Genomic DNA, 23,832 nt, shown 5'->3' on the forward strand with positions numbered 1-23,832 from the left:
AGGGACTCCCTTAATTTTCAGCCAGTGGCAATGAAGGAATGACTATATTTCCAAGCTAGGATGCTGTGAGACTTGGAGGAGAACTTGGAGTTGGTGCTGTCCTGTACACCTGATGCTCAGCCTTCTAGATGATGCAAGTCATGGGTTGAGGTGCTGTTGAAGCATTGGTGAGTTGCTGCAGTACACCTTGTAGATGATGCATACTGCAACCAACCACTCTGCCCCTGTGGTGGAGGCAGTGAATGTTTGAGGTGGTGGATGGGGTACCAGTCGAAAGGACTACTTTGTCCTGGATGGTGTTGAGCTTCTTGAGTGTTGGAGCTTTTTTTTTCCCATTTACAGGATGTGGGTGTTGCTGGCTAGGCCAGCATTTATTGTCTGTCCCTAATTGTCTTTGAGCTGCTGCGTTGAACTGCTGCAGTTCCTGTGGGCACCCTGTAGGTACACCCACAGTACTTATCCAGGCATGTGGAGACATTAAGCTCCTGACTTGTGCCTTGTAGGTGATAGGCTTTGCAAGTCAGGAGCTGAATCATTACCCAGCCTCTGACTTACTCTTGTAGGCACAGTATTTATGTGGGTGGTCCAGTTTCTATTCAATGGTGATCCCCAGGATGTTGACAGTGGGCGATAATGTTAGTGACATTGGCTGTCAGTTGGAGATGGCTAGACTCTTGGTGAAGAAATTGGTTGCATGGCTCTTGTTTATTGCAAATGTCACTTGCCCAACCCTGGATGTTGTACAAGTCTCTCTGCATGTGGGCATGGGCTGTTTCACTTTCTGAAGAATTATGAATGGAACTGAACACTACAACTATCAGCATACATCCCCAGTTCTGACCTTTTGATGAAAGGCAATTGATGAAGGTCATTGATTCCTAAAGGTGGTTTGGCCTAGGAATCTGCCCTGAGGAACACCAGCAGTGCTGTTGCATCATCTAATGAAACCCCTTTTTTCAGTGATATCCATTATATAATGAGATGTCTAAAGCTGCACTGTACTCAACCACTGACACACAATTTCATTAGGTTTTTTATTCAATAAATATACTCTTTACGTTTGATGTTTATAGACCAGGAAACACCAGATTAAACACCCTAGCGGACATGAGCTGTGTTTTGAAAATTAGGTGTGGGTGAGGAAGGAACAGACATACTGCTTTAATTATGTGTAGGTTGACTTGAGCTCTCCCCTGCTGTTTGAATAGTGCAATGGGATCTTTCACATCCTCTGATTTCAAAATCTCATTGGTGAGACTGCACCACAGACAGTGCAGCACTCCCTCAGTATTGCACTGAGAGGGTCATCTAGATTTTGTGCTCAAAGCTCTGGAGTGGAGCTATGTATCTGTGAACCTTGAGTCGGAGATGGGACTACTACAAACAGAACCATGGCCAACATTGTGACCTTTGACCATCTCCTTACCAGCCTTGTGTTTTAATGGAGTAACACTTTGATTTTTAAATGAGATCCTTAAAACCTCAACCTTGCCGTACAATCGAATCAGAGTTTGGGGTACATTGAGAGCACCATTTAATTGCCTTTCTTGCAGAAAACTGTTAGTTCACAAAAATAGACCAATTACAAAGCAGGGGAGAATAATTATGTCACACTTTTAATTTATAAAGCCATGACATGCTATGAAGGAAAGTGGTGATGTCATAATAGGATAAGCAGTTACATTGCAAAGCAATAGAGAAACCTCGAGTTAGTGCAGTGGTTTTCAGAATGGCTGACCCAATATTTTTGTTGCTAACATAAAAAAAATGAAATTGGCTTATATTTATGTATTTATTTGGAACTTACTAGATGGTTGGTGTTACCCTGGTAAGCATGAGTTCTGATTGTTTCGGGTTAATGTTTAGAATGTGTTGCAGGTCAGTGCAGCAGGACAGTTCTATGGCCTGATGTTCCACCATAATGTGCCTAAAGTATTCTAATAAGCAGCGAAATACGGCTCGATATCCCTTCAGATCAAGTCTCTCAGTTTAAAATCAGGGAGACAAATCGTCTGCCCCTATTGACCAGCTTACCCACCCCCCCCCCCCAAAAAAAAACAGGATAAAACCCATAAATATGGCTCCAGTGCATTTGAAAATTCAAATGTTTGGTGAGATGACCTTGGTGCACTTGTATGCTCATTACCTAGATTTGCTGTAAAAAATAAAAGGGATCCTTTAAAATATTTTTTTTCCAGAAATATACTTTATTCATAAAACTTGTAAGAGTACATTACAATTACAAAAGTACATTACTCCAAATGAAAGGTTATAGTGCAATAAAATTAAACTTTTTTCAATACAGCATGTTCTGCTCTGAGGTTCCTCAATGCAATTGCAATACTCTTGATATTTACCATATACATACCATGTCAGACATGCAGCAGGGTGAAACGTTTAAAATTGAATATTACAGAAAATGCAATTGAGTTAAACTTTTCTCCAGTCAGCATGTTCCACTCTAAGGTGCCTCAATACAATTTCAATGTTCTTGATATTTGCAATATACGTTCCTAGTTAGGCATTGAACTGTGGGATTCTACACCATTTCCAGCCCCTTGGTGTACTATGGCTGTAAGGCCTTGGACAGTGACCTTTCACCATTGTGCTTCTGCGGCGGCTGCCCCAAGCTTTAGTGCATCCCTCAACAGGTAGTTCTGGACCTTGGAATGTGCCAGTCTGCAACACTCAATCAATCAACACTGGAAGACCACGTTTAGGCAGGCTGAAGAGCATCTTTCACTTGAGTTGATGATCCTCCAGCTGCAGTTGATGTTTCTCTCAGTGTGCATCCCTGGGAACAGCCCGTAGAGCACCAAGTCGTGTCACGGAGCTGCTCGGGATGAACCTCGACAAAAATCACTGCATCTCTTTCCAAATCTTGGCAAAGGTGCATTCCAGCAAGAGGCGGTCAACCTTCTCTTCCTCACCACAGCACCTCGGAGGCAACGTGCGGAGGCAGTGAAACCCTGGGTGTGTAGGAAGGATCTGACGGGGAGGGCCTTTCTCACCACCAGCCAAGCTGCATCTTGGTGCTCGTTTGAAAGTTCTGGCGATGAGGCATTCTGCCAAATGACTTTGACAGTCTGCTCGGGGAACCATCTGAAAGGACCCATCATTTCCTTTTCCCGCAGGCCTCTAGGACATTACCTGATGGACCCGTGGTCAAAGGTATTTTCTGTATAAATGTTTCCACGAGGAATAGGTGTTATGACAAGGTCCAACTGTTTGGAGCATTCCATGGCAACGTGGCCAGACCCACCCTTCACAACGCTGAATTTTTTTTTAAGTAAAATGTTTTCACCATGAACAGCGCTTTCCTTAGAATTTCTATGCAAATAAAAAAAAATCACATTACACAAGCAATATATATGACCATCCAAGCCTGATCTTACATTCGGGATTTTTTTCTAGCAGAAGATGACGTGCGGCGGGATTTTCCACACCCTCCCGTTGCCACGATCTCCCGGTCCCGCCACAAGTCGATGGACTTCTGGCTGGGGCGCAGCCTCACCCGCGGCGGGTCCCACCCGCAACGGGGCTAGAAAATCCAGGCCAAGGGCTGCCTGTTCTTCCTTTAACCACCGGCCCACCCCCCACCCCCCCGCCCCATCGTCCCTGCCTAATTTGTGCCATTTTTGGGAAACACTCCAACTGTCCTGGCTGAGATTAACCAATGCCATTGGGACCTTATGTCTATACAGTTTAATTACACACTAGGCAGTTAACAGTACATGATCATTCAGCTGGTGTAGTTGTGAATGTTTTAGCTTTGAAGCGAGTGTAAAAAGTGGACACTAGGTCCTGAACCTACCAAGTCTCTGCTAAATCTTTACAGGATGCGGTGTGCCAAATATAAAATACGAAAGCAACTTTGCCAGAATGATGCGTCCTGGAGAGTTCCCATGGCAAGTCCAATTGCAGTTTAACTGGAAGTATTTATGCGGTGGTGTTATTCTGGATAGATGGTGGGTTTTGACAACAGCACATTGTGTTTTCATGTTGTAAGTATCACTGTATTTTGGGACTTTCATAGTGTTTGCCTGCTGAGTTTTATAAGCAACCTGCAACAGTTACCACGCAACAGCAACCAGCTTCTAACTGAATGTCAGATTACCTAATTAGATCAATTCTAGGGTCTGGACACAGTAGATAGGGAGAAACTGTTCCCATTGGTGGTAGGATCAAGAACCAGAGATCACAGATTTCAGTTTATTGGCAAAAGAAACAATGGAGACGTGAGGAAAAACTATTTCATGCGGTTAGGATCTGGAATGCGCTGTCTCCGAGTGTAGTGGAGGTAGGTCCAGTTGAGACATTCAAATTGGATTGTTATCTGTAAAGGAAGAATGTACAGGGCTAGGTAGAGATAGTGGGAAAGCGGCACTAGGTAAATTGCTCCTTTGGAGAGCCAGCACAGACACAAAAGGCCGAATGGCCACCTTCTGTGCTGTAACCGTTCTATGATTCTATAAAGGAAGTAGTTCAGTAGGTAGAAGATTATATGCTCTGCTTTGGTTGTGGCCTTAATGGGCAACTTGAACACAGTCATCACTTCAACAGCAAACAACTTAAAAGATGTCTCACCCCACATTGATTGGGAAATAGCTATTGAAGTGTAAACATTCCCTTCTTCATACCTTATAACACATTGTGTTACATAAATACACCTGTTATAAAGCAGTGTATCTTCTGACTTGTCATGGCTAAGGACCTGGGAGCTCTTTTTTTTATTCATTCACGGGATGTGGGTGTCGCTGGCTGGGCCAACCTTTATTGCCCATCGCTAATTGCCCTTGAGAAGGTGGTGGTGAGCTGCCTTCTTGAACCGCTGCAGTCCACGTGGTGTAGGTACACCCACATTGCTGTTAGGGAGGGAGTTCCAGGATTCTGATCCACCTCACAACATAAAAAAGATAAAACTTGCATTTCTACAGCACCTTTTGTGAACTCAGAACATCCCAAAGCACTTTAAATTTTACCTTGAATTTGACATAAAAGCAGAAACTGCTGGAAATACTGGGCAGGACTGGCAACATTAGTGAAGAGAGAGAAACGAGAGTTAACATTTCAAGTCAATATCCACTCAGCATTTCACATCTCGGTTGTTGTGACTTAGTTCAAATTTTCGCCTAGTTGGCAATACTTTGAGTCAGCAACCATTTCCTTGTTTAAGTAAATGAAACCAAAACCGAGAGAGAGTGATGGTTCCACCAAGCACTAATGGGAAAATTCTCTGGAAAATAGGTAGGAGGCAATGGTGACTGCAGCACTTACCATATGCTATTTGGAAACCACATTAGTGCTTTTGGACATTAACAAAACCCCAAGATTAAAATGGAAAATGTTGAAAATACACCAGCTTCATCTAAGAGTTAGATTAATGGCTGGGGTGTAGGCCCTTCATCTCGAACTGGGTTCAGAGGTAAGAAAGTCTCTTTGCAGACTGAACAAAATGAGGTGGGTAAGAAGGAACAGGCAAGAACCATGTAGACTATCTCTCGTCACAATGGGTTTTTAAAGAGGTTTAACAGCGCTAAATGATAAGATCATCTTAAGACAGACAGTGAGAAGGAATTCGAAAGGTAAAAGAGGTCAAATCTGCTCCCAAACTGCAGGGAGTTAAGTGGATGATAGGCAGAGGAAGTGGATGGGAAAAGGCGTTGGCTGAAATTGCTCAGTTTGGATACCAGTTGGACTTGCTGTTTCTCGAACCTTTCGCTTCAGGTTTTCAACGCCTGCAGTGCGTGCGTTTTTATCCTTCGCTGAAACCCTATTTCAATACTTGTTTTTCACGTTCCTCAGCAGCTCCAGGGAACTCTATCCAAACTTAGTCATCGTCGCTGGGACCCTTCAGGTGGACGACGTGCAAATTATTTATAACGTTCACAAAATCATTTTGCACAAATATTTTGTGTACGATTTGTTCGGGGTCAAAATCCCAGACAACGATATTGCTCTCGCTCTGGTGAGAGAACCATTTATTTTCAACAACCTGGTGTCACCAATCTGCCTACCGGATGACAGACACTTTGACATGGACACTGTGGAAAATTGCTGGGTTTCTGGATGGCAATTGAAAAGCGCAGGTAATTAATTTGAGTTTTATTTCAATTGTGTCTGTTTGTTTCCCCTCTTCACACCTCACTCACTACTGGCAACTTAGGCCAGTGGTGTATTTGCAGGAGATGTGCAATAGTGATATGGAGTGGTGTCTCTATCAAACATCACTCCCTCCTTTAGTAGCAGAATGTCTTTATCTCCTAGTGCTTTCTAGGCAATATCGTATACAGGAAATAGTCATGGTGGATGTTAGTGTCAGAGAATTTGATGGGGTGGATACAGTGGTACCACTTCCTTGGACACCATGGGATGTAACCCTAAAACTAGATAGAGCTGGGCCGGCCAGGGGTGATGTCAGGAGAACTTGGAGTGTTGCCGAAAAAAGAAACATGTCAAAGCTTTGCATCTTGCACTCATCAGGACACTTCACAAGAATACCAGTATAAGGGGAAAACAACAATTCATACTGTATGTGAAGAGAGCGCTGATTGATGGCAAACGGACCCTGCTTGGTAGAGACGTTGCCATGGAGAATGCACCAGTGATGGTGACTGACAGTTAACTGTCAAGCATTGTAGCTTGGGGTGGCTTAGCCTGGGTTTGAGTCCCAGCAGCGGTGCATCGACTCTGCTAGGACTCAAAACCCAGAACGCCTTCTGCCGCTAGAAGTTCAACATGCTATCCATTGTGCCAAGGAGCTATCCATATGTGAACGTGCAATTGCCGTAAGTGGCAATCGACATTAAACCAATTACAGCATTCAAAAAGGTACTGGATACTTGGAAAAGAAAGTTATAAAAGGCTATGGGAAGAGAACAGGGAAATGGGGTGGTCTAAAACCAACCTGTGTTAGGGGCTTAAATTCGGTCTGAAAGGAAGCCATTAGTCTGCGTAAATCTGTACAAGGCTGTTCTTATTACAACACTATGGTTTTTCTTCTCACACGTTTGAACTCAGTTTCAGAGAGTCAGGCTCAGTGTTAAATACAGCTGATTTTCTTGTGGATTTGACCCTGTTTGCTTTGTGTGTACAGCTCAAGGTCCCATGCCTCCAATTTACCACATGGTAAAGCAGAATGTAGGGCATCAGACGCTTGCGACTTGCGGGAAATTCTACCCTGAAAACTTGAGGAAAAACGTGATTTGCGTGATGAATTGGGATAAGAAACAGTCTCTCTGCATGGTAATGTTTTATTCAATGCTTGCCATTCTATTATCTGAGCGCTACGGGTGGGGTACCTCAATGTAGAGGTGATCCGGAGCACTTCTCACATTTTGTATCAGACAGGATAAACAGTTTTTTCTATGTTTGGAAGAATGAGGGGTGATCTCATTGAAACATTCTTAAGGGGCTTGACAGGCTAGGTGCTGGGAGAATGTTTCCCCAGGCTGGGGAATGTAACGCTGGAGGCCATAGTCTGAGAACAGGGGTTCAACCATTTAGGACAGAGATGAGGTGAAATATCTTCACTCCAAGGGTTGTGAATCTTTGGAATTTTCTATTCCAGAGGTCTGTAGCTGCTCAGACATTGAGTATATTCAAGTGAGAGATGGATAGATTTTTGCGTATAAAGGGGTACAAAGATAGTGTGGGAAGACGCAGTTGAGGTATCGGCCACAATCTTACTGCTTGGCAGAGCAGGGCTTGAAGGGCCAAATGGCCTACACCTGCTTCTTATCTTATTCTCTTCCTCATGAAGATTGTGCTACTGTCTCCAGTAGACCAGCAGTTCCTTATCCGAGTGACAATTTTATTTTTATGTGCGAACCTAGGATGAGGAGTTTTGGCGGGGTATTTGTGAATTGGGTTGGATATTGGAGACATCAGAGGCCAATCTTATCTGCCATTAATAATCACATCCAGCTTTTGCAGGCAAAAGGCATCAGGAGTCAATATCCTACTTGATTTGGTTTTCTTTCTTACCCCAGAGTACTGAGGCAGATTGTAATACCCATCCTGTCACCACAGCCCAGGGCAAGAAATGCTAGTTTTAAGGGGGCTTGTCAGGGTCTGAGGTACAGAACATAAAAAAATACACAGAACAAGAAAGGTCATTCAACCCATTCTTTTCATTGACCATGTATGCTCTTCGTCAACCTTGGATCTTCTGAAGGGAAGTTCTGTATAGGTGTTCCCTACTGTGGATTCCAAAGATGATCGAGGAAAATTCAACAGTACTCATATATCCCAACGTGTGGATGATGGGAAAGAATCTGATGTGATTTCCACTGCCCCACTTGTTGGTTTTCATTGTGTAGACTCCTATATGGTGGAAGCCCACAGGTTGGAATGGGTTGTCTGTTGAATTGTACTCAATAGGGTCAACGTTTAAGGGGCTTCGCACAGTATTATTGGTTCCAGCTCTTCTTTTTTCCTAGGGAGGTTACGGAGCCCCCCTTGAATGTCAGGACAAGCGCACAAAAATTTGGATTATAGCCGGGGCTGCGAGCTTCTGCAAACAATCGTGCAACTACACTGCCCTATTCACCAGGTACTCTCACTACCTTAACTGGGTGCAAACAAGCACCATCTTAGAGGGGAGGCCGTTCTTTCCTGTTGGACTTCCCCCTAAACCTACAGTGCCTTGCCAGAAAATTAGGCACACCGTGGACAGGAGCTCAAGAAAGAAATCGACGAGGAAATGGGAACAAAGAAGGGAATGGAAAAAGAAACGACCGCACAAGGTCACCTTTGGAAGCAACTCGTCAAACTCGCAGCGGGACCCCTGGCGAGCCCTTACCTGTCTTGTACAACTTGTGCTGCTACTTGGGAAACTAAACTGAAAGGTGCAATGAAACAGAGGTGATTGAATACTTAAAGACTGCACTGCCTCGTTATAGTACTGGACAAGCAACCCTGTTGCCTTGAGTTCAGCTCCCACCATAGCAAGTCTTGAATTCAATAAATCCGGTCATTTGTGGAAGTGTCTCCCTTGATTATCCATTCTGGAGTAGGTCTCAAACCTTCCGATTCAGAGGCAGGAGTGTTACCCACTGACCCACAACATAACATCTTCCAATACTGGGACAGGAGGGGTGAGTAAGAATCAATAGGTGGGGCATAAGTCTGGAAGGGGTAGCTGAGTTTGGAAGGAGTGAGACCATGAAAGAATTTGGAAAACACGGCCAAGAGTCTTAGAGCGGAGTTTTAGGGGTGTGAGGGAAGGGATTGGGACACAGCTCTTAATGTAAGTGAGAACGCAAGATGTGGAACTCTGGCTGATTTATAGATTTATACAAGGGAATAAAAAATTACATTTGAAAATCATCATTAGTGATGATTGATGAATAAACCATCACTGTAGTTAGCAAGTAAAAATGTAATGGCACATCAATAGTTTATAATTACAGAAGAGTATGCGAAATGAAGGGTAGTCTTTCATGGTTGTTAAGTCTCCCAAGTGAAATATGTTTGGGCAGGCACAACCCAGTTCTACTTCCCAGGGACTTGAATTCACCGCATGAATAATGCCAATAATTTGCCTTTAATTAAGCAACCTCGTTCAAAGAGGCCAGAGAGATCACAGTTAAAGGGAATGGAAGGAAGCAGGGTGGGGGAGTTGAGGGGTCTCCTCTGTGGATTTCCTTGAGCCAAGTTGTTGAAATAAAAAGGAAGACTTGCATTTAAATAGCAATTTTCACAATCTCGGGATGTCCCAAAGCACTTGACAGCCAATAGAGTACTTCTGAAGTGTAGCCACCATTATAATGTAGGAAATACAGCAGCTTATTTGCACACAGCAAGCTCACACAACAGTAATGCGATAATGACCAGATAATCTGTTTTTGCGATGTTGACTGTGGGATGATTATCGGCCAGGGCACAGGAGAGCAAGCTTCCCTGCTCTTTTTTTTTCAAATAATTCCATTGGATTTATGGAAGTATTATGATGTGGAGAGTGTAATTTGGGTTATTTCAATCATTTTATGAATGAAATTTAAGAGTTTAATGACCTTAGGTCCCTTTTAAGCTGAAGATCCTCTGTTAACTAACCAGGTCATGTTTCAAGGAGCACTTTGCAATAATTGCCTCCCCAGATGGCAGAATAGACTCATTAGGTTGTAACTTAAATTCTCATGTCTCAGGGCACATGAGGGGATTTCATTCCCTTGTTATTTGGTTCATAGAAGTTTGGGTATTTCCATGAATTAGTCATTATGGATTTAAATATTGGTACTGCTTGAAATTGTGATTGCTAAATGCATAGTTTTTCAGTGAAACATATGTGACCTACTTTCCTTTCGAATTAGTGTGGCGGGGGGTCAGGGTGGGTGGTGGAGGAGGAACATTCAACCTTCAGGGGATCAGAGCACTAGAGCATACGCAAGCAAACAGGATTTCCCAGATTACCGTACAAAGTTGCTCGCCATAGTCACATCACATTAAGGCAACTTTCGTTAACTGCAGGGTGAGGGTGAGGTTGTGGCGGGTGGCAAGCCAAAGAATGAGATAGTAAAGGATGGCAGACATCCACAGAAACGTAAGGTAAGGCCCGGCAGTGTGACTGATGCTTGCGGGATTGCACTTTACTGTGATTCATTGAAGGGCTGGAGGAAATTGGTGAAACGAGTTCAGACAAAAAAAAAGGTGGGGGGAGATGGTGGTGTAGTGGTAATGTGGTAATGTCACTGGGCTATTAATCCAGCTGCCCCCGCTAATGCTCTGGGGACATGGGTTCAAATCGCACCAACTGCAGCTGGTGGAATTTGAATTCAGTTCATAAAATCTGAAATTGAAATCTAGCCTCAGTAGGTGGTGACTGCCATGAAACTATCAGATTGTTGTAAAAGCCCAACTGGTTCACTAATATCCGTACCTGATCGGGCCTACTTGTGACTCCAGACCCACTAGCTTCTGAAACGGCCGAGCAGGACACTCAGTTCAAGGGCAATTAGGGATGGGCAGCAAACTCTGAGATGGCCAATTTTAAGAGCAGGCCTCGGAGTGGGTCAGAGAATTCTGTCAGCTCAGCGGCTGGGTGGGACTGGGAACCCACGAGGTTGGAAAGCAGACAATTTGGAAATAACTGGAGCCCAGCGTTTTAAAAATATTGACATTTAGACAATCCAAACTTTGTGTCTGACTCATTTGATTTTTCAGGTGTTTTAATATCAAACGGAGTTTCATTTCTGTCCAGAGCCCCATAATTTTCCATATGGGCCTGTTCAATGTGTCCCATTTCGTACCTGGATTTAGGGCAGATTGTTTTCCAGTTGTAGAGTAACAAGTTGTATTTCTAACTTTGTGAACTAAATTTGATTGTGATTTTAACCAAGCACAAAATGTTTAACTAAACAATTACCATAGAGATGGAATATTCTGATAGCAACCAAATGCCCCTTATACCTGATAAGCAGCTCTACCTGCCCTGAAGCTAATGTAATGTAATTTCCATCCTAGCAATTTTTATTCATTCATGGGATGTGGCTGTCACTGGCTAGGCCGGCATTTATTGCCCACCCCTAATTGCCCTTGTTCAGAGGGCATTCATGAGTCAACCACATTGCTGTGGGTCTGGAGTCACACATAGGGCCAGACCAGGTAAGGACGGCAGATTTCCTTCCCTAAAGGACATTCGTGAATCAGATGAGTTTTGACGACAATCAGCGATGGTTTTGTGGTCATCATCGGACATTTTAATTCTAGATTTTTATTGAATTCAAATTTCAACATCTGCTGGGGTGGGATATGAACCCAGGTCCCCAGAACATCAAGATAAAAGCAAAAAACTGCGGATGCTGGAAATCCAAAACAAAAACAAAAATACCTGGAGAAACTCAGCAGGTCTGACAGCATCTGCAGAGAGGAACACAGTTAACGTTTCGAGTCCGTATGACTCTTCAACAGAACTAAGGAAAAATAGAAAAGAGGTGAAATATAAGCTGGCTTAAGGGGGGTGGGACAGGTAGAGCTGGATAGAGGGCCAGTGATAGAACAAAGAACAAAGAAAAGTACAGCACAGGAACAGGCCCTTCGGCCCTCCAAGCCTGCGCCGATCATATTGCCCGTCAACTAAAACATTTTGCACTTCCGGGGTCCGTATCCCTCTATTCCCATCCTATTCATGTATTTGTCAAGCTGCCTCTTAAACACCACTATAGTACCTGCTTCCACCACCTCCTCTGGCAGCGAATTCCAGACACTTACTACCCTCTGCGTAAAAAACTTGCCCTGCGCATCATCTTTATAGTTTTCTGCTCTCACCTTAAATCTATGTCCCCTAGTAATTGACTCTTCCACCCTGGGAAAAAGCTTCTGACTATCTACTCTGTCCATGCCACTCATAATTTTGTAAACTTCTATCAAGTCGCCCCTCAATCTCTGTCGCTCTAGTGAGAACAATCCAAGTTTCTCCAACCTCTCTTCATAGCTAATAACCTCCAGACCAGGCAGCATCCTGGTAAACCTCCTCTGTACCCTCTCCAACGCCTCCATATCCTTCTGGTAATGTGGCGACCAGAATTGCACACAATATTCCAAGTTTGGCCTAATCAAGGTTCTATACAGCTGCAGCATGACTTCCCAGCTTTTATACTCAATACCCCTGCCAATGAAGGCAAGCATGCCATATGCCTTCCTGACTACCTTATCCACCTGCGTTGCCACTTTCAGTGACCTGTGGACCTGTACACCCAGACCCCTCTGCCCGTCGATGCACTTAAGTGTTCTGCCATTTACTGTGTAATTCCTGCCTGTATTAGACCTTCCAAAATGCATTGCCTCGCATTTGTCCAGATTAAACTCCATCTGCCATTTCTCCGTCCAAGTCTCCAACCGATCTATATCCCGTTGTATCCTTTGACAATACTCTTCACTCTCTGCAACTCCTTCAACCTTAGTGTCATCTGCAAACTTACTAATTAGCCCAGTTACATTTTCCTCCAAATCATTTACATATATTTCAAACAGCAAAGGTCCCAGCACTGATCCCTGCGGAACTCCACTAGTCACAGCCCTCCATTCAGAAAAGAACCCTTCCACTGCTACCCTCTATCTTCTATGACCAAGCCAATTCTGTATCCATCTTGCCAGCTCACCTCTGATCCCGTGCGACTTTACCTTCTGTACCAGTCTGCCATGAGGGACCTTGTCAAAGGCCTTACTGAAATCCATGTAGATAACATCCACTGCCCTTCCATCGTCGATCATCTTTGTCACTTCCTCAAAAAACTCGATCAAGTTAGTGAGACACGACCTCCCCTTCACAAAACCATGCTACCTCTCACTAATACGCCCATTTGCTTCCAAATGGTAGTAAATCCTGTAACGAAGAATCTTCTCCAATAATTTCCCTACCACTGACGTAAGGCTCACCGGCCTGTAATTTCCTGGATTATCCCTGCTACCCTTCTTAAACAATGGAACAACATTGGCCATTCTCCAGTCCTCTGGGACCTCACCCGTAGCCAGTGAGGGTACAAAGATTTCTGTCAAGGCCCCAACAATTTCCTCCCTTGCCTCCCTCAGTACTCTGGGGTAGATCCCATCTTGTCCTGGGGACTTATCCACCTTAATATTCTTCAAGACGCCTAACACCTCTTTTTTGATCTCAACATGATCCAGGCTATTTACACACTCTTCCCTAGACAAATTGACCGCTAAGTCCTTTTCTTTGGTGAATACTGATGAGAAGTATTCATTCAGTATCTCTCCCATTTCTTCTGGCTCCACACACAGATTCCCACCTCTGTCCCTGAGTGGGCCCACCCTTTCCCTGGCTACCCTCTTGCCCTTTACATATGTATAAAAGGCCTTGGGATTTTCCTTAATCCTGGTTGCCAGTGACTTTTCATGACCCCTTTTAGCCCTCCTGACTCCTTGCTTAAGTTTCTTCCTACTTTCTTTATATTCTCCACGGGCTTCATCTGTTCCTAGCCTTCTAGCCCTTACGAATGCTTCCCTTTTCTTTTTGACTAATCTCACAATATCCTTCGTTCTCCAAGGTTCCTGAAACTTGCCATGCTTATCCTTCATCCTAGCAGGAACATGCCGGTCCTGAATTCTTATCAACTGATGTTTGAAAGCCCCCCACATGTCAGTTGTTGATTTGCCCTCAAACATTCGCCTCCAGTCTAGATTCCTCAGTTCCTGCCTAATATTGTTATAATTAGCCTTCCCCCAATTAAGCACCTTAACCTGTGGACTCCTGTTTTCCTTATCCACCAGTACCTTGAAACTTACTGAATTATGGTCACTTTTCCCGAAATGCTCTCCTACTGAAACTTCGACCACCTGGCCGGGTTCATTCCCTAATACCAGGTCCGGTATTGCCCCTTCCCTAGTTGGACTATCTACATATTGTCTCGGGAAGCCCTCCTGGATGCACCTTACAAATTCTGCACCATCCAAACCCCTAGCACTAAGTGATTCCCAGTCAATATAGGGAAAGTTAAAATCACCCACCACAACAACCCTATTGCTCTTACATCTTTCCAAAATCTGCCTACATAACTGTTCCTCAATCTCCCGCCGGCAATTGGGAGGCCTATAGTAAACCCCCGACATTGTGACTGCACCCTTCCTATTCCGGAGCTCTACCCATATAGCCTCGCTGCATGAGCCCACCGAGGTGTCCTCCTGTCATACAGCTGTGATATTCCCCTTAACCAGAAGTGCAACTCCCCCACCTCTTCTACATCCCTCTCTATCCTGCCTGAAACATCTAAGTCCTGGAACATTTATCTGCCAATCCTGTCCATCCTTCAACCCAGTCTCTGTAATAGCAATAACATCATAGTCCCAAGTACTAATCCAAGCTCTAAACTCATCTGCCTTGCCTGTCATACTTCTCGCATTGAAACAAATGCATTTCAGACCCCCAGTCCCACTGTGTTCAGTAATTTCTCCCTGCCTGCCCTTCCTCTTAGTCCTACTGGCCATATTCACTGGTTCCCAGTCCTTTATTTCACCTGCTGACCCATTGCTCTGGTTCCCACCCCCCTGCCATACTAGTTTAAACCCTCCCGAGTGACACTAGCAAACCTTGCAGCCAGGATATTGGTGCCCCTCCAGTTTAGACGCAACCCGTCCTTCTTGTACAGGTCCCACCTGCCCCGGAAGAGATCCCAATGATCCAGATATCGGAAACCCTCCCTCCTACACCATCTGTTCAGCCACGTGTTCAGCTGCACTATCTTCCTATTTCTAGCCTCACTGGCATGTGGCACAAGGAGTAATCCTGAGATTACAACCCTAGAGGTCCTGTTTTTTAACTTTCTGCCTAACTCCCTGAACTCCCGCTGCAGGACCTCGTCACTCTTCCTGCCTATGTTGTTAGTACCAATGTGTACCACGCCCTCTGGCTGTTCTCCCTCCCCCTTCAGAATGTCCCGTACCCAATCAGAGACATCCCGGACCCTGGCACCAGGGAGGCAACATACCATCCTGGTGTCTCTTTCACGACCACAGAAGCGCCTATCTGAGCCCCTGACTATAGAGTCCCCTATGACAATTGCTCTTCTGTGCTTTGATCCCCCTGCTGAACAACAGAGACAGCCGTGGTGCCATTGCTCTGGCTACTGCTGTTATTTTCCCCTGATAGGCCATCCCCCCCAACAGTATCCAAAATGGTATAGCTGTTAGAGAGGGGGACAGTCACAGGGGATTTCTGCACTGACTGCCTGCCCCTTCTAGCGGTCACCCATCTATCTGTCTGTACCTTGGGTGTGACCACGTCTGTAAAACTCCTGTCAATGACGCTTTCCGTCACCTGAATGCTCCTAAGTGCATCCAACTGCTGCTCCAACCGATCCATGCGGTCTGTGAGGAGCTGCAATTGGGTACACCTCCTGCAGATGTAGTTGTCCGGGATACTTGAAGCATCACAGATTTCCCACATCCCACAGGTGAAGCACTTCACCCCAGCTACTGCCATTTCTAGAACTATTTAATAAATCAATTTAAATCTAATAACTGCTTATTGACTCCTTATTAACTATATGTTCCCTAGGGCTAGATTTCTACTATAAATGCTGAATTCTAAGAACAGTAATCCCCTGATTCTGGTCTAGATACCCTCTACTTATAGGTGGAGATTGCCAAAAGATGTCATAGACAAAAAGACAAAGAGGTGTTGAAGCTGGTGATATTATCTAAGGAATGTGATAATAAAGCCTGGGTCTCTGGGATACTAGCCCAGTGACAATACCACAATGCCACATCCTCTCCTGAGAAGATCAAGAACAACTGTATCACAGGAGCAGCATCACTTGGAGTTTGCCTCCAGGTTGCCCATTATTCTGAGTTGTCATTCCTTCATGCACAATGAGTCAGCAACAACTTTCCTTTATATTTTCGCTTCATTCTTTCATGGGATGTGGGCGTTACTGGCAAGGCCAGCATTTATTGCCCACCCCTAATTGCCCTTGAACGGTGTGGTCTGCTCAGTCATTTCAGAGGGCAGGTAAGAGAAGAATGAGAGGTGAATTTACTGAAATATATAAGATTCTGAGGAGCCTTGACAGGATAATTGCTGACAGGATGTTTCCAGTCTTGTGGGAATCTAGGCCTAGGGGGGCACTGTTTAAAGATAACGGGCCTCATATTTAAGACAAGAGATGAAGAGGAATTTCTTCTGAGTATTATTTTAAACTTTTCATGAGATATGGGCATCGCTGACAAGCATTTGTTGCCTGTCCCTAATTGCCCTTGAACTGAGTGGCTTGCTAGGCCGTTCCAGAGGGCAGTTAAGAGTCAACCACATTGCTGTGGGTCTGGAGTCACATGTAGGCCAGACCCAGGTAAGGACGGCAGGTTTCCTTCCTCAAAGGGCATTAGTGAACCAGATGGGTCAGGTCATTAGTATGTGGAACTCTCTTCCCCAGAAAACAATGAGTCATTGAATTTATTCAAGGCTGAGTGAGACAGATTTTTGATAGACGGGGGGGGGTCAAGGGTTATAAAAGACCAAGTGGAGTGGAGACCACAACCAGATCAGCCATGATCTTATTGAATGGCGGAGCAGGCTCGAAAGGTCAAATGGCCTACTCCTGCTCCTAAGTCCAATGCCACTATTACTGAGACTAGGTTTTAATTCCAAATTTATTAATTGAATTTAAATTCCACCAGTTGCCATGGTGAGATTTGAACCTATGTCCCCAAAGCATTAGCCTGGGTCTCTGGATTACTGGTCCAGGGATCTCCCCAAGTGCTTTAAAACATGGCAAAGCATCTAAAGGTGCTTCTTAGCAGAGTTATCAAACAAAATGAACAGTCAAACATAAGTCACATAAAAGGTATGGGACAGATGACAGAGGTAGGCTTTCAGTCTTGAAAGGAGGAGAGAGAGAAGAGATAGAGAGGCGGAGAGATTTAGGGAGGGAATTCCAGAGATTAGGGCACAGCCACAGGTAGAGAAGAGGGAGGTCCTGAATCCACCTGAGCCAGATTGGGGATTGAACCCCATGCTGTTGGCACCGATCTGATCCACACTGGCCAACAGGCCTGACTCTTTTTATATTCTTTCAAGCATAACAAAATAAAAGCAAATAACTAATGAAAGAAAACTAAAGAACCACCTCTTAAAAGGGGGAGGTTAAACCAAATTACTCAACGAAATGACCACAGCAGGACTTGAACTCAGTTATCTTATGGCATCATAATTCTCACTAAAGTCAGATTCATTAGGCCACATAGTCACCTGACTTGCTGTGCTCTTTTGAATACCAATAAGAATAAACTAACTAATTAACAGCCCCTTAAAGGGGCAATGTAATAAATAAAATTTACAAAAGAAAATAAATAAAAATTACAAAAGAAAACCTATCTAATTAAGCAAATATGTCATTCCCAGGGCTGGTGGTGCACTCCAGCGCCCTTGGTGCCCACCGGTCAGAGCAGGCCTCGAGTGTACCAGTGAACACCGCGTACTCCCACTCCAGAGACACGCGGCTGCAAACATAGCCGCGGAAGAGGGGCAGACTGCCAGGTCAGACGACCCCCTCAATCGCCCACTGCCTGGACCTGTTGATGGCCACCTTGGCCAGGCCCAGGAGCTGGCTAACAAGGAGGTTCCCCCTCCCTCCTCACCACCCCACCACACCGGGTGACCAAAGACCAGGAGCGTGGGGCTGAAGTGCAACCAGAATTTGAGGAGCAGCCCCTTCAAGGAGTCAAAAAGGGGCTGCAACTTCTGGCAATCTCTATAGACATAGAACACAGACCCCTCAAGGCCACAGAAAATACAGGTGTCCTGGGAGTCGGTGAACCATCTTAATCTCCTATTGCACAGGGCTGCTGCTCGCAAAGCCCTTCACACCAGGTCCTGACTCTCTTTGTACTCTTGAGTATGACTTTAAGCAATTGGTCAAATTAAAAAATTAACGGATTAAATTCATGTGATAGCATCTTAAAGGGGCACTGTAACAAAAGACAAAACCTTAAAGGAAAGTTATTAGATTAAAATAAAATGTTATCTTGGGTGCTGATGACGTACTCCAGCCCCCACAGTGCCCACCGGTCACATAGGCCTCAAGTAAACCAGTGGTCACCACACGCTCTCTTCACGGACACCCGGCTGACTCTCTTTATATTCTTTTGAATATCGGTAAAACAAATTAACCAAGTAACCAATTTTTTTTTTTTAAATTGATAGCCCCTAACAGGCACTGTAACTAAGGAAAAATTTAAAGGAACCGTACCATATTAAACCCAAACATGGTTTTGGGGGCCAATGAAGCACTCCACCCCCACTGGTGCCCACTGGTCACAGCCGGCCTCAAACACACCAGTGGACCCTGCATGCCCCTTCTCCAGGGATACCCGGCTGACTGCCTTTCTATGTGCTCTCAGTCCTTAATAAAATAATGCCCTTCACCCGTGTGTCAATAACAACATAATCAACCAGCCATTAACATTGTTTTCCACAAGGAAAAGTTGAAACAGAGACCATAGCACCTTTTGGAAAGTAAGGTAAATACTTAAATAAGAAGATGATAAAGAGCTATGCAGAGGGAAGCAGAGCAGTGGCGCACGCATGGGATTATTCTAACAAAGAGGTGGCTAAAATACGATGGGCTGAATGGCCTCCACCTTTGCTGTAAACCTCGACAGTTCTCTAACCTATGTGGATAAATCTGCGGCTAATTATAATTATGATAGAGTCACTGTTGCTGCCGAGTTGAATATCTCCTCAACATAGCCCACGCTCACAGCATACATTTCTAATTTTCACGTCCCATTAATGTAAGTGCTGCAAAGCCAGGATTTACAGAGTGTTTACCCTAAAGCCAGGATTTACTAAATCTGAATACAAAAGTGAGGATTAGCTAAACATAGAATTAAGATGGGATTTAATGAGTCAGAATGGGCAGAGTTTACAAAACAGCTGACTGTTTCTCTTAAACAAATATTGTGATAAGCTATGATATTGAAACAGCAATGTACAGTTAACATCAGTAGGCATTTAAGTTTTTGAGCGTAGTATTATTTATTATGGAGTCAGGATTTTCAGTGCAACTTAAAGAGAAATTGGTGATATTTTGGGAGATATTTCATTTCAACCTTCTCAATTTTGAGACCGTAGCACTCAGTCAGCGAAGTTTGTGCTGAGGTAATATTTGTTGCAACGGAAACGTCAGCAGTGTTTTTATGGGAAAATTTAACTGCTTCTGTTTCCTTTATTTCTCCCCCAGTTGCGTTTCATCCTCTCCTGAAGCTATAGGGAAGTAATTTATATTGATCTGCACAGGTAGTGTACATGGACTCCCAACTGTCACGATGCAGTTTGGTAGGAAGAATAGAGGCATAGACTATTTTCTAAATGGGGAGAGAATTCAGAAACCTGGAGTGCAAAGGGACTTGGGAGTCCTAGTCCAGGATTCTCTTAAGGTTAACTTGCAGGTTGAGTCGGTAGTTAGGAAGGCAAATGCAATGTTGGCATTTATTTCGAGAGGACTAGAATATAAAAGCAGGGATGTGCTGCTGAGGCTTTATAAGGCTGTGGTCAGACCACATTTAGAATATTGTGAGCAATTTTGGGCCCCGTATCTCAGGAAGGATGTGCTGGCCCTGGAGAGGGTCCAGAGGAGGTTCACGAGAACGATCCCAAGAATGAAAGGCTTAACATATGAGGAACGTTTGAGGACTCTGGGTCTATACTCGATGGAGTTTAGAAGGATGAGGGGGGATCTGATTGAAACTTACAGAATACTGAAAGGCCTGGATAGAGTGGACGTGGGGAAGATGTTTCCATTATTAGGAGAGACTAGGACCTGAGGGCACAGCCTCAAAGTAAAGGGAAGACCTTTTAGAACAGAGATGAGGAGAAACTTCTTTAGCCAGAGAGTGGTGAATCTATGGAATTCATTGCCACAGAAGGCTGTGGAGGCCAGGTCATTGAGTGTATTTAAGATGGAGATAGATAGGTTATTGATTGGTAAGGGGATCAAAGGTTACGGGGAGAAGGCGGGAGAATGGGGTTGAGAAACTTATCAGCCATGATTGAATGGCGGAGCAGACTCGATGGGCCGAATGGCCTAATTTCTGCTCCTATGTCTTATGGTCCTATTGACTCACTGGGGATAGTGCACTGTAGTATCAAAGCCCCACTGATCCCCGAGCCATGACAAATGTGAGAAGTTTACTCAGACCAGCAAATTACCCCAACCCTGCCTAACTGTTCAACTTAGGTTAAAAGAATACGAGCACCAAGTTTGTAAACTTAACAAGTAAATAACTGTTTATTAAACAAATTGTCTGCAACCAGTGGCAAAAGAAAGAAATATGAACTGCTAACTTTTAACTCTATAACTTAAACTCTACCCCTTCTTAAACCCCAATACACAAACACACACACACAAGACATGGATTTTAAGAGTGAGATGAAACAGTTCATTAGCACCAATCCAGAATCCAAGATTAGATGGGTTAACTTTGATTGCTTTCTTCCAAATTTCTTGCAGGAAGACATGAGGTGGTCTCCCAGCACTTGCAGTCTGTGGTTCTCAGGTTGAAACTCGCTTTTAATGTCTCTACTGGTGATTTTTTTCTCCTTTTCCTCCTGACTGGGGTTTCTCAAAGAAAGTAGGATACAGCGATGTGAGGAATGGCCAGCTAGCTACTATGGCAGGATTACTGGAGTCTTACAAAACACAGGAGAGAGATTTCTGGTCTTTCCTCTTTTCAGGCTAGGAGCTGATCCACTGCACTAACCTCACACAGAACCCGGCCAATTGGTCAGGAGCCAATCAAAACGCTGTCGCTAGGCAGTTCCCTCTTAAACCAGGTCTCTGTTCCAGCACCATTCTGTCTAACCTGGCACACACTGTTCCAAGAGAGAGCAACATCATGGATTTTCTTCTTCCTGCTCCATTGGACCTCTTTTAAAATATGGCCATGGTAGTTTTTAAAGCCACAGCCCAAAAAAAAAATAGGCTCTTTGCACAACACAGAGTGGGGAGGGAGTGGGTATGGAGGGAATTGGAAAGATCTCGGAGGAAAGAGGCCCTGCAGCGCCAGAAGTGGTGGGACCATGTAATTACAGCATGACAAGTTTACATAGGTATTTTCTGCTATATATAAATATGGACATGGGGCTTTACGGTGAAATATATGTAGGGAAGCTGGGGTTAAAGATGCACGCATCATTAAAAGTAACAACTCAGGTTAAAAAGGCCATAAGAAAATGCAAAGATAGGGTTTATTTCTAGAGAAATATAATTGAAAAGCAGGGAAGGTAGATGCTGTATGGAAGCTTGGTTATACCTTACTTGGCATACGGTGCTCAGTTCTAGTTCTCGTATGACAAAAAAGATACTGGAGAAGGTGAAAAAAGATTTACAAGGATGATGTCAGAACTGACAAGTTTCAATCTGGATAGACTGAATAAGATGGGGCTCTTTTCTCTGGGATTTTAAAAAACGATAGTCACAAGTAAGATGGTCTCAGAGTAAGAGGTAATTATATTTCTCTAGAAATAAACCCTTTCTTTGCATTTTCTTATGGCCTTTTTAACCTGAGTTGTTACTTTTAATGATGCGTGCATCTTTAACCCCAGCTTCTCTACCTATATTTCACCATAAAGCCCAATGTCCATATTTATATATAGCAGAAAATACCTATGTAAACTTGTCATGCTGTAATTACATGGTCCCACCACTTATGGCGCTGCAGAGCCTCTTTCCTCCGAGATCTTTCCAATTCCCTCCATTTAGGAACGAGATGAGAAGGAATTTCTTCACTCAGAGGGTGGTAAATCTTTGGAACTCTCTGTCCCAGAGGGCTGTGGAGGCTCAGTCATTGAGTATGTTCAAAGCAGAGGTCGATAGATTCCTAGATGCCAATGACATTAAGGGATATCGGGATAGTGCGGGAAAATGGCATTGAGGTAGAAGATCATCCATAATCTATTTAAATGGCGGAGCAGATTCGAGGGGCTGAATGGCTTACTCCTGCTCCTATGTTCCTACAAAGCCCAATAATGAGTTCAAGAGAAACTTCTTTACCCAGAGAGCGGTTCGAATGTGGAACATGCTACCGCATGGAGCAGTTCAGGAGAACAGCATAGATTAATTTAAGAGGAAGCTGGATAAGCCACACGAGGAAGAAAGGAATAGAAGGATATGCAGACAAGGTTGGATGAATTTGGGTGTGTTGATTGGAGCATAAATACCAGCACAGACCAGGTGAGCTGAATGCAGTTTCTGTGCTGTAACTTTTATCTAACGCGATGTAGTAAGTGCAAAATGCATTAATTTTTTAAATGAGGACTATATTAACAGTAATACTTTCTGATCCAATTATCCCTGTACTGTAACCACACTTCACCTGAAAACTACACAGTCATGACTCCCAGTGTGCAATGCCACACAAGAGCGACTAGTAGACAAAGGTATATTTGCTGGGGGCAATTGAGGATGAAGACTACTTTGTGTTGTTCTTAGTGATGCTGCCAATATCCTAAAGCACTCAACTGTGGCTGAACCCTGAGCTGCTGTAGAGAAGGAATTAAAGGAGGTGAGCGATTTTAGAGAGAACGTGGCAGGAGCTGGGGAAAGACTTAAGGAGGTGGAGGATTTGGGAAGAGAGTTCCGGAGTGTGAAAGTATCTACAACACTGGGAAAGATTGACACCTTCTTTCACCACTGCTGGTGTTAAGAATCTTGTACCTAATTACTTGGCAAACTGTCAGTCAGAATGTGTGAGCACTGCTGGGGTCACTGCCTCTCACTGAGAATAGCCTGTCTCACCCCTGAACTCTAAACAGAAGCTGAAGGATTATTCTACAAAATAAGGAGGCTGTGCAAAGCTTACTGTAAGGTAGATGTAAATACTTCACACTGAAGCTATTTCAACCCCAGTTACCTTAGTTTTGAAGGCAAACTTTCATAAATCTCTATTTGGTCCATTTTATGCACAGAACACAGACCAGTTTTGAGCCTCCTACATTGGACTGTACCTTGCTAAATTCAGTTATATGACGTGAGGGGTACAAAGTGTCTAAACATGATACTAGTGTTGGGCAGGACTGATAAATCAGCTGTCTTTTCCCTCATCTCAATACCATAAGTTGCACTCAACTCAGAAGGTGTAACAAAGGGAAAAAGCGGTAGCGGTGTACACAGTTCACTCAGGGAGTCTGAGTAGCTGTGGCAACATGCACTAGCATGCAGTAGTCCGGAGTTACAGATAGTGATGGTAGAGGCTCCAACGTTCTCTCCATCACGTGACTGAGCAGGAATCTCTCCCGCTCTTACCGCCTGCCATTGGCGTGTGTTGGAAGGGTTTGTGAGTTGATAATTAACTTGTTTGGCCGCGTTATGAACGCACCTT

General features: G+C 44.2%; 1 protein-coding gene across 1 annotated transcript in view; it reads left to right on the plus strand.

The window, feature by feature from the left end:
- The first annotated feature begins 2,568 nt into the window (after positions 1-2,568).
- LOC144668773 (uncharacterized) overlaps positions 2,569-23,832 on the plus strand; it is a 34,498-nt gene continuing 13,234 nt past the window's right edge. The window contains exons 1-3 of the mRNA XM_078531103.1: positions 2,569-2,651; positions 5,806-6,089; positions 7,097-7,245. Of these exons, the coding sequence (XP_078387229.1) occupies positions 2,569-2,651; positions 5,806-6,089; positions 7,097-7,245 (516 nt within the window). The remainder of the gene's footprint in view (positions 2,652-5,805; positions 6,090-7,096; positions 7,246-23,832) is intronic.

Source organism: Cetorhinus maximus, chromosome 28, assembly GCF_964194155.1.
Source record: "Cetorhinus maximus chromosome 28, sCetMax3.hap1.1, whole genome shotgun sequence".
NCBI classification, from domain to species: Eukaryota; Metazoa; Chordata; class Chondrichthyes; order Lamniformes; family Cetorhinidae; genus Cetorhinus; species Cetorhinus maximus.